Genomic DNA, 11,815 nt, shown 5'->3' on the forward strand with positions numbered 1-11,815 from the left:
ACCAGAGAAGGTGAAGAAGAAGAAAATGAAACTCAGTTCTGGAAGAAGGCGAGACTGAGGTAACAAATTGAGAGAGCCATGAAAAAGGTGGCACGTGTGCTAATTAAGGCAACTGGGACACGAAATACCCCAAAAGCACAATTACTGAACTACCCTTCGTCGTACCTATAACTCTCACTTATTAATAGTCTAAATAAATAAAAATAAACTAAACTAAATAAAATAAACTAAACTAAATAAACTAAAAAATCCAAAAAAGGAGGTCTTTACATTACACGATTGTAGTGTAGCTGATTTTGGTGCTCTAAGCTAAGATCTAACGACTCATTCATTCTCAAATGGGCCTAAATCAGAGTTCCACGATCCAAGTAATTTGCGGGGCCTAAAGGATGGGTTTGAGAATATGACAAGGCGGAGAAAGCAGCCATATAAACCAACTTTTTTGAACCTTACTGAGAATCATAAAGTTTGTTTCAACATATATTCCAGATTGTGAATATACGACAGATTCAGAATTTAAATTCAATGATTCAACCTTTAAGGTTTTTAGCATTGAATTTATTATATCTTAATTATGGGTTTAGACCTGCTAATTGTTGCAGTTTTAGTCAATTTTTATGCATAAATTTTATATTCTGCATAGTAAGTATTGAGGTTAAGATGAACTCGATACTATAAGTGACTGTGAGACATTAATGGAGTACACTTACTATATACAATACACACTATGCTTGCTTCTGCTGTCACAAACGAATAGTAGATGTACAAATATTTTGCATCACTGACTTAAAATCTTGAATCTATCTCTTGAGGAAAAATGTAAGAATTCTTTCTTAAAATCCTTAATAAGCCCATGGGATTTTTTTGTTTTGTTTTTTTTTGTTTTGGTAGCCCATGGGAATTAGTAACCATTGTTATACTTCTTTAAAAGTTGAAGCTCTTGTCTTGTTTGGTTGTCAAGGTGACTTGTCTAATTTCCCAATTTTTTTTTTTACCCCTTTCCATCAATTGGTTGTAAAGTAGAGTTAATTCTGGCCATGTGAGTTTTCCAAAGTTTAACCGGTTCCAAGTCCAATTAAAAGAAAAATGTTAAGCACCCACATTGACCAACAACTTAGCGGTGATTAAAAAGTGAAAATTTATCTTAGAAACTTGACATAAATTTCATACTCCTACTAATTTAAGCTGCCCAGACTTTTTTGAGACCTTCTTATTCTTTTTGTCCTTTTGATTGATTTTGCGAAAAAAAGGATGACGTGTCAAATCTTTGCTTGCATGCAAGGCTTTCTCCTCTATTAGTCCAATAGGATATAAAGACTAAAAAATCACCAAAAGGCAAAAGCACTAATACCATCAAGAATTCAAGATTTTCAAGAACTCTGTTTCTGCTCACTCTCTAATTGGTTGGTTTCTGAATATGTATAAACTCCCCAAAAAAAAAAAAAAAAAAACCGTAACAACCCATTTTCTCCATTTAGTTAGAGTTGAACTTAGTTTGTTTTATTCTTTCGGCAAATGGAGAAGCGGACTTAAAAGGGTTTCCTTTTAGTCCTATATATAGTGAGCATCTGAGTTTTACTTCTGAATACACAATTCCCATTACTGATTTCTTGAATTCTTTGAGCTTTCCCTTTTAGTCCGCCATTATTCTTTCAACATTTCTTACTGATCTTTCCTCTTCAAGATTCTTTTTACGAACCCCAAATGGAAGAAACACAAGAACAAAAGTATATGTGCAAGTTTTGTGATAAGAGTTGCAATAGTAGCAGGTCATTGGGAGGTCACATGCGTGGTCATTTAGCTTTGATTTCAGCTGCAAAGAAGCAGAAAGATAGCAAAATGGGTTCTGAAGAAGAAGAAGAAGTTGCAAATCATACCCTTGAAAATTTCAGCATTTCAGATGGTAGCATGAGTCAAGAAAAGGACAATGATATCAACATTAATGATGGTGAAGATGTTGACTCAATTGGTTATGGTTTAAGAGAAAATCCAAGAAAATCTTGGAGGGTTTCTGATTTAAAGCGTTGGTCTTTGAAAACGACAAATCTCTGTAAAGAATGTGGTAAAGAATTTCCCTCCATGAAAGCTCTTGCAGGTCACTTAAGGACTCATTCAAAGAAAGGGACTGAAAAAAGTCATATTTGCGAGAAATGTGGGAAAGGGTTTGCTTCAATGAGGGCTCTTTTTGGTCACATGAAAGTTCACTCGAAAAGATCAAGGGTTGAATTTGATCATCAAGATTCTGAATCGAAACAGAGCTTATCGGATTTCGATACCGTTATTTGCCCTATTCGGAAGAAGAGATCAAAGATAAAATACAACGCAAACCCTTCTTTTTCTGGTTTGAATGAACCTTCTTCTGCAATTAGTGAAGTTGATGAAATGCTAGAAGCTGCTAAGTGTTTGATGATGTTGGCATCCGGTGTTAGGGACTGGGATGAATACATTTCGATTTCGGAGAATGCTAAAAGTGAAAATGTCATTCTTGATAGTGAAACATTTCACTGTGCTAATGGAATTTTTGATGGTTATGAAAAGACTTATGAAATTGATGAATTTTCAGACAGGTTGATGTTGATCAACGCTGAGATCACAAAGGTCTGCTACTCTACTGAAGTGCAATTTGAGAATGATCCAAGTACATCAGTTGTAATGGGGGATTTTTCTTTTCTGAATTCTTGTTCATTCAAGAATGCAGGGGTTGATTTTCATCCAGAGACAAATCTTTTAGTATCTGATGTGGTTAGTTCCCAGCTTGAAAGCATTGATGATAGTTCAGTTGAATTGGGAACAATTGGAGTAATCAGGAAAAGTACTGAGCCTATCAAAAGTTCAAAGGATCACAAATGCCCAATATGCTTCAAGGTTTTTCCATCGGGTCAATCTTTGGGAGGGCACAAGAGGGCTCATTACACTGGATTCACTGAGAGCAGAACTAAAGAGACTGTGGTGAAGAAATTGGAGGACCTTGCTGATAATCATAAATCTTTTGATCTGAATGAACCTGTAAATGACGTGGTGGATGGCGGGGAAAAAGATGTTGAGCTCAAGCTTTGGTGGGTTGGAAGCGACGATGCGCTGATGACATAAAATTGAGATAATTCATGATTCATTCTTAGTTTCTACTTAAGAGGTTTTAGAACTAGACAATTCATGATTCTTTTTTTTTTTTTTTTGTGTTTGAATTTCATCATTGTAAAGATAGTTTCTGAGTCTTGGAATAGTTCAACAGTTCTGTAATAACACAGGAATGATTTGAGTTTCCAGTTTGCTGCCTAAACCATAATGGGAATGTGGCATACAAATTACAACGTTACTGTTTACTTTCTGTTCATGGCTTTCTTGCATTGTACATTTTCTCCCAGGCCACATTACATTCTGTGGCTACTGTGCTGTCTAGAGTTGGATTTAATTTGTTGAGTTGGAAAGAACAAGTTGAGATGATAATCCTTGATTATATATAAGATTAATGAAAAAGAAGCATCTGGCGTTTGGTGCTTGTTTAGGAATAAACAAGTTACAGAAACCAATTGACGTCTCTTGATCTGATGAGCTCTAGTGTCCTTTTCTTTATGGTTGGAAGGCTATAAAATTAATCTCTCACTTTGCGAAAAGTGTGTTTTAACTGTTGACTTCAACCAAAGATAAGTATGTGCTTTGTGATTAGATCAGATTTTGAGCCTTAAAGAGGCTCCAAGTGAAATTAGGTAAATAATGATTTCTGAACCTTAGCTGACTTCAACTAATTGAAATTGAAATATAGTCGAATTATTCCCATATATAAGAACTCCACAAATCAAAGCGATTTGAATAGCCAATTTTCAGTTGACAGCAGACAGGTAAGAACTGCAGTTGTGGGCCAGCTTGGTGCGGTCACTGTCGCTTCGCACGTGCTTGAGAAAAGAATATTTTTGAAAATGAAAGTTTGTGCGACTTTTAAGTTGGAAAGATTAGAGAAAAGGATATAAATGGTCCCTTAACTATGAGAGTAGGTTTAAAATAGTCCCTTAACTATGCGTTTAACGATTTTAGTCCTTTAAATTTGCCTTAAGTTAACAAAAATGGTCCCTTAACTATGAGGGTTGGTTAAAAATAGTCCCTTAAGTATGCACTTAACGGTTTTGGTCCTTAAGTTTAACAAAAGTTAACAGTTTTAGTCTCCGATAAACTATTCATCGAACTCTGTTTGTTAGATTTGACGAGAACTGTAAAAAAAGAAAAAAAATTAGCAAGAACTCACATCTAGAGGTACACATTATTAAAAAAACGGTCAAATATCTCGGGACGAAATCGACGGACATCAGTCGGTTATAGAAAAAAACCTACAGACTTGATAATGTCAGAAAGTGGTGTCTCGAAACACAAAGACCGACGGACTCTGTCGATTAAAATCGAGGGAATCCATCGGCTAAATAAAATGCACTAGACTTTACAAATAAATTAGAAATAGCATAAACTAAAAAAATTGTCACTACAAAAAACAAGCGAAAAAACGACGGACGAAAATCGATGGATAAAATCGAGGGACACTATTTTTTTATTTTATTTTTTTATTTTATTTTTTTATTTTTATTGTTTTTTCCGAAAATCAACGGAAGTCCATCGGTTATTTTTGAGGAAAAATGCGCGGAAACTATTTTTTTTTTCAAAAAAGAATCACTACACTGGAAGTATTTATTTTTCTTGAGTTTTCAATAAAAACGAATCTAGTGTATTTTACTTAGCGAATGGACTCCCTCGATTTAAATCGACAAAGTCCGTCGGTCTTTGTGTTCCGAGACACTATTTTCTGACATTATCAAGTCTGTAGTTTTTTCTTCAGTTTTTTCCTATAACCGACTAACGTCCTTCGGTTTTGTCCCGAGTTATTTGACCGATCTAGAGTTCTCGCTAATTTTTTCCTTTTTTTCATAGTTCTCGTCAAATCTAACAAACAAAGTTCGATGAATATTTTGTCGAGACTAAAACTGTTAACTTTTGGCGAACTTAAAGGACCAAAACTATTAAGTGCATACTTAAGGGACTATTTTTAACCAACCCTCATAGTTAAGGGACATTTTTGTTAACTTATGGCAAACTTAAAGGACCAAAACCATTAAATGCATAGTTAAGGGACTATTTTGAACCTACTATCATAGTTAAGGGACTATTTTTATCCTTTTCTCGAAAGATTACAACCCGGTGTCAAATATTTTCACTGTATTTATGAAATGTAACTATTTTAAAAAATTATGAAATGTAGCCACTGTTTGGGTTTTGCAGCGAAATACACAATACAAAGCCTATCAATATGCACCGATACAATATGCACTCATACAATTCTTTCACGTGATTTCAGTTTATACAATATGTACTATACAATAGATACCCACGATTTCAGCTAATCCAACGTAATTATATGCACTGATAAAACTATAAATTCGCTTCTTAAATGCATAAATTATAGCTACATTTTGTAATTACCCTCTAAACCTTAACTATTTATGAGTTTTTTATAACAGTACTCTCTCCATTTCATAAGAAGTGACTCTTTTAGCTCATGCAGATCCTTTAAGAAATTACGTACTTCTAGAAAATTATGAGAATTTTTATTAACTTACCCCCAATTAATGCTTAATAAAAGAAAAATTGTTTAATAATTTTTAATTATAAATAAGGATAAATTTAAAAGAATAAGATTAATTTCTTCTTGAAATTTTAAAATATCACTTATTTTGAAATAAAATGAAAAACATAAAAGATAACTTATTTTGGAATGGAGCAGGTAATAAAGTTTCTAGACTTTAGCCACAGTCGGACGATCATATCCACAACGTCTCTCTCACTTAAACCAAAACGTCGAGCCAATCACGTCTTCACTTTACCCCCAAATATTCCCTTTCGGAAAATGGCTTCTCACCATCACTACCACCACCCCTGCCCTACGGCCGCCGCCTCCACCACCATCTGTTACTGCCACTCTTGTCACCCCACCCCCACCCCATACCCTCAACACCCTCACCCTCCACCACCAAATCCACACTCCACTCCTCCTTATACCCACTACCCCGCACCCCCACCCCATACCCCTCACTTCTATGCTTCCCATCCAACCCCACCACCCACCTACAACCCCCATACCCAATGCCAATGTGAACCCACTCACCATTTTCAAGAATCCAATCATCACTATTTTCAAGAATCCAATAAATTACCTGACCAACAAACTGACCGCATTGTCACGTCACTTCTCCGTCGGATCGCCGCCCTAGAATCTTCCCTGTCCGTCCGGCGGAGCTCCTCCTCCTCTTCTCGTCAAACCCTACGCGATGCGGCGGCGCGTACTATTCAAGCGCACTTCAGAGCATTCCTTGCTCGTAGATCGAGAACCCTACGCCAACTAAAACAACTGGCTTCCATCAAAACAACTCTCAATATTCTTAAATCTTCTGTTTCTGCTAAAACCCATTTTCATACTCACACTGTTTCTCGCAGAGCTATGGATTTACTTGTTAAGCTTGGCTCGATTCAGGTAATTAATCAGGCCCTAATTGCAGTTTTGCACAATTATCGATCGAGTTGATATCTCAGATGGTCATTCAATTAGTAGTTATTATCTTATAAAGTCACTTTCTTTGTTGGAGGAAATTGATATAAGAAAAAATGTGACTTTCTGAGATAATGACTTTTAATTGAGTGACAATTTGAGAAATCAGCCCCACTTATCAATTATCATCTTAACCCTACATGAATAGCTCAGTGGCGGAATCACAACCCTTTGGTCGAAAAATTATACTGTCTATATAGATCAAATGTTACTTTTGATACATTTATATTAGTAAATCTTAAATATCTTATTTGAAATTCCTGACTTCACCATTGAATAATGCGAAAATATTGAAAAATGGGTTATTTTTTTGCAGGGCGATGATCAATTAATTAGAGATGGTAAAAGGTCAATAAGCAAGGAACTGACTCGATTTATGAAGGCAATTAATGGGGTTACGGTAATTTCAAGGAGAATAGTGAAAAATGTGAGAAATGACAATAAAGCTAGAGCTTTTTCCAGTGATCCCGAGATGGAAATTGGCACGAAGAATCGCAACGAAGCGATTGATAAATTTGTTGCATCTGTAAATGAATCTGAAGAGGAAGAGGAAGAGGAGGAGCACCAAAAGCCTAGATTTTCTGAGGTCAGAAAATCTGGGGTTTTAAGAGGTAGGGATGAAGGTGGGCTTAAACCCAAACATAAGAAATCTGTGAGCTTTGCAGAGAATGTGAATCGGCAAGAATCATATGATGCTGAGTTAGAGCTGATGAGAAACCTTAGCAAAAGAGTTGAAAAAATCGGAATTTTATCCAAAGATGATGCCGAAGTTGATGAGGAAGAAGATGGAGGAGGGTCTAGTGGGAGTAGTGATGATGAAATAATGGATCCAGATTGTATTTCAAGAAAAGATAATGGTCCTTATGAAAGGAGGAATGTGAGAGATGAGAATGAGAATGCGAATGAAAATGAAACTGAGAGTTTCCTGTTCTCAGCACCATTGCCTGTGAAAATGGAAGGTAGAGCTGCTGATTATATCAGCAGGAAAAAGGGTGTCAAAATAGTTGACAATTGAGTAGTAGGTTCCCAACTTGTTCTCCCTGCAGGATTTGTTGAGCATTGACGATTAGGTGGTTTGATTTTGATGACTACTGTTAGGTTTGATTATGGAAAGTTCATGTATTTTGACAATTGAATAGTAGGTTCCCCACAAGATGTCAAGATTTGAACTTTGCTCTACTGTAGGATTTGTTGAGTATTGACAATTAGGTGGAAGTTAGACTTCTGCATTTCTTGGGAATTATTTGTAATTGTTAGTTATGATTTGTCTAGATGAGTACTTTTAGGTTTGATATGAAGAGTTCAAATGTTTTGTAGTATCTAATTTTGGATGTTTTCTTCTCTGCCATTGTGGTATGAATGGGAGATCTTTTCGGTGTGTAATAGCCTCATTCTGAAGTCTTTAATGATGATTGTTGAAGAGGTCACATGCTATCCAACAGGTGGCTATTTCTTGGAGAGCTGGTGTCATTGTAACATATGAAATAAATCAAACTTCTGAGCAAATTTGTGTCCCCGAAGCTAGAGTACATTTTATTTCTATCTTTTGTTGCTAAAGAATGTTGAGGATGCATAAACAAACTTACATGTAATCAGCTCAAGAAAAGTCAAAAAGGTTTATATATTGAAGTTTCAACAAGGGAGTCACTCTAAGTTGATCTAATCTAAGAGAGTCAAAGAGCCTAAACCCTCCCAAATTTTGATAGTGTTAACTTGGGAAATTTATGTCCAAGCTGATAATAACCTGTAGAACTTCCATCAGATAACTGGCAGATTGATTTGAAAGAGAACCAAAAAGAAGAAGAAGTTAAAAGTACCTTTCTTATATTTTAGTTGTCGAGGATCAATTTATGTGAACACTGACTAAACTTTTTTCGTGTAAAACCTTTTCTTGGTACTTGTAATATTAAAAATATCCTCTGTAATAATTTGGTAAGTAACTTTTAAATATTTGAACTTTTCACATGTTAAAACTCGGCTAAATTAACTTCGGAGAACAAAAAATCATTTTGGTAAGAAGTCAGTACTATTAGGAGAGTACTTGTTTTGCATATAAGCATATAACGTTTAACCAACAAGCTGACCTACCATAACCGAAGAGTTAGACCAAAAACAAGAAATTGGCCATTTTAAAGACATACATGTTGTAATTCATGAATGTCCCATCTCTACCATTGTCCAAAAAATTGACGCACCTTAAACGAGTCATTGAAACAACTACCACACCAGAACAATGCAAGTCTCTCTTAGAATACTGCGCCAAAACCAAATCTTTAAGAACCACCAACGTAGTCCATGCCCATACCATTACCCTTGGCCTCCTTCAATCCCATTTGCTTTCTCTCCTTACAGCAGCATATGCACTCTGTGGTCACACTTCTTACGCTAGCAAGGTGTTCGATGAATTGCCTCAACGAACTTTGCTGTCATACAGGTCCATGATAAGAATGTACACCCAAAAGGGGTTCCCTAATTTTGCACTTAAACTCTTTGGGGAAATGCTTCGATCAGATAAACACAAACCTGACAGGCATACATTTCCGTATGTTATTAGGGCGTGTAGTGATTTGTTCTTACTTCAGCAAGGGGTTGCTATTCATGGATTAACTGTTATAAGTGGTTATATGTGGGATACTTTTGTGGGAAATTCACTATTGTCCATGTATATGAGTTGTGGAGATAAAGAGAGTGCTAGGAGGGTCTTTGATGCAATGCAGGCGCGAACCGTTGTGACCTGGAACACTATGATCAGTGGGTATTGCAGAAATGATAGTCCCAAAGAGGCCCTAATGATTTACAGGAGAATGGAAGATGATGGCGTTGAAGCTGATTGTGCCACTGTGCTTTCCGTGTTGCCTGCGTGTGGGTCGCTGAAGGACTTTAAGATGGGTAGAGAGATTCACTCGCTGATCAAAGAAGTAGGTTTTTGGGACAATTTGTCTATTCGAAATGCTGTCGTTGATATGTACATTAAATGTGGTAGAGTTGATGAGGCAAGGTTGGTTTTTGAGAAGATGAGTGATAGAGATGTGGTGACTTGGACTACAATGATCCACGGGCTCATTTTAGATGGCGACATAAACAATGCACTATGGTTTTCTCAAATGATGCAGCTTGAAGGTGTAAAGCCGAATGCAGTAACTCTGGCATCCCTTCTTGCTGCATGTGCTAGTTTGCCTCATTTGAGGCTTGGTAAATGCCTGCATGGCTGGGCTATCAGGCAGGACCTTCAAGCTGATGTTAATGTAGAAACTGGCCTTATTGACATGTATGCTAAATGCGATTGTTTTAGACTTGGCTATCAGGTGTTTGCAAAGACTAGCAAGAAGAGGACTGTCCCATGGAATGCCATTTTGTCTGGGTGCCTTCATAATGAGCTTGCAAGAGAAGCGATAGAGCTTTTCAAGTTCATGTTGTCAGAGGCTGTCAAACCTAATGATGCAACCCTGAAAAGTGTACTTCCTGCATTTGCCATTGAAGCTGATCTTAGGCAAGCGTTGAGCATACACAGCTATCTCGTAAGATCCGGATTTATTACAAGAACTGAGGTAGCTACTGGTTTAGTTGATATATACTCCAAATGTGGAAACTTAGATAATGGTCACAAGATCTTCAATGGGATACCCAAGAAAGAAAGGGACATAATTTTGTGGAGTACGTTAATAGCTGGTTATGGGATGCATGGGCATGGCGAGATTTCTTTGTCACTTTTTAATGAGATGGTGCAATCTGGGGTCAAACCTAACGAAGTCACTTTCACCTCGGTTTTGCATGCTTGCGGTCATGCTGGTTTGGTGGATGAGGGTCTTTGTTTGTTTAATTTCATGCTTAAAAATCACTCTGATAGTCTTAGAAGAGATCATTATACCTGTATGGTTGATCTTCTTGGTCGGGCTGGCCGACTTGAGGAAGCATGTGAACTTATTAAAACTATGACTTTTGAACCAAGTCATGCCATCTGGGGGGCACTACTTGGTGCCTGTGTGATCCATGGAAATGTGGAACTTGGAGAATTGGCTGCAAGGTGGCTATTTAAGCTGGAGCCAGAGAACACAGGAAATTATATACTGTTGGGAAAGATCTATTCTGCAGTTGGAAGATGGAAAGATGCAGAGAATGTGAGACTTCTGATGAATGAAGTTGGACTAGTTAAGACGCCTGCTCAAAGTGTCATTGGGTGACAAGTAGGTGATTTCTTTTAGTTTCCATGCAACTACAGTCAAACGAGAGCTGCAGATGAGTGCAACACCTGGGAAATATGCCATAATAGGACGAAAGCTAGCCCTCTTAGTCCCCAGTGGTGCTTATGACCTGTTCGATTTTGCTATTGTAATTATATTTCTGCAGTGCTCCTCATACCAGCTCGATGTATAATTGGAAGGTGGATTGGTTTTATACAATCGGTCAATCACAACAGTTCATATGCTGAGATTGAAGCTGGTTGAAATTACCATTTAACTTCAAGAATTCACATAGCTCGAGCCTCAAGTCACTATGGGAAGAGAAGGCTGAAAATCTTTTTTTTTTTTTTTAAATTATTACATAGGGGTAGGGGAACGGGAAATGGGGGAGGGGGGTTACAAGGTGGGGAATCCAACCCTCACCAACAAGGTGAAAGTTAAGGTAGTCAACCAACTGAGCTACTAAGATCCCACTGAAAATCACTGAGTAACTTGAAGTCCGAGCTTTAAATATTTATTTATTTTTAATGTATGATTGTTGCTTTCCTTTTCTATATGAAAAAAAATGGATTTAAGACTCCTGATGATGATTCATTAAGCTAAATGTATATCAGCTGGTACACTAACTTAGTAAATGGCCACTAAGGGAAGAGGCAATTTTCTTAGCAACAACTAGGAAACCTAAATGAGGTGACCTCGAATAAGTATTGTGCGTGGCTGTCAGCATATGCTACTTTGAAGCCAGAAAATGGAACAACGTCTGCATCAGCATGAATAAATCACAAGTAATCGACTCTTTTCATAACTTTGTCCATACCTCGCTAGCATCCTTGTGAAAAGCATGTGTTTTGCATTATTTATATGATAATGAGATTATTCTGTTAGCAGGTCCCCGCATGTTACTATGTTAGTGGGAGGATTTCAAGACAAAGACACTTTTATGCTGGTGTTTACATCAAACTAAATAATTTAATCATAGCGATTTCAAATTAAAACGAGAATATAAATCGTTTAATTCTTGGTTAAATGATAGAAGTTTATATGCAAA

The 11,815-nt window shown here is 36.9% G+C and overlaps 3 protein-coding genes across 3 annotated transcripts; all 3 read left to right on the forward strand.

Moving 5' to 3' along the window:
- Positions 1–3: 3 nt before the first annotated feature.
- On the forward strand, positions 4–3,589 carry LOC132621485 (zinc finger protein ZAT1-like). The gene has a single exon (XM_060335774.1). The coding sequence runs from the start codon at positions 1,705–1,707 to the stop codon at positions 3,088–3,090; it is 1,386 nt and encodes a 461-aa protein (XP_060191757.1). The 5' UTR covers positions 4–1,704; the 3' UTR covers positions 3,091–3,589.
- Positions 3,590–5,788: 2,199 nt separating this feature from the next.
- LOC132621733 (BAG family molecular chaperone regulator 8, chloroplastic) lies at positions 5,789–8,092 on the forward strand. The gene is made up of 2 exons (XM_060336109.1): positions 5,789–6,511; positions 6,903–8,092. Exons 1-2 carry the CDS (start codon positions 5,888–5,890, stop codon positions 7,599–7,601), a joined length of 1,323 nt encoding a protein of 440 aa, XP_060192092.1. The 5' UTR covers positions 5,789–5,887; the 3' UTR covers positions 7,602–8,092.
- A 170-nt stretch (positions 8,093–8,262) lies between these two features.
- LOC132621732 (pentatricopeptide repeat-containing protein At5g39350) lies at positions 8,263–11,348 on the forward strand. The gene has a single exon (XM_060336108.1). It carries the CDS (start codon positions 8,740–8,742, stop codon positions 10,765–10,767), a length of 2,028 nt encoding a protein of 675 aa, XP_060192091.1. The 5' UTR covers positions 8,263–8,739; the 3' UTR covers positions 10,768–11,348.
- The last annotated feature ends 467 nt before the right edge of the window (positions 11,349–11,815 follow it).

This window comes from Lycium barbarum, chromosome 12 (genome assembly GCF_019175385.1).
Source record: "Lycium barbarum isolate Lr01 chromosome 12, ASM1917538v2, whole genome shotgun sequence".
Lineage (NCBI taxonomy): Eukaryota > Viridiplantae > Streptophyta > Magnoliopsida > Solanales > Solanaceae > Lycium > Lycium barbarum.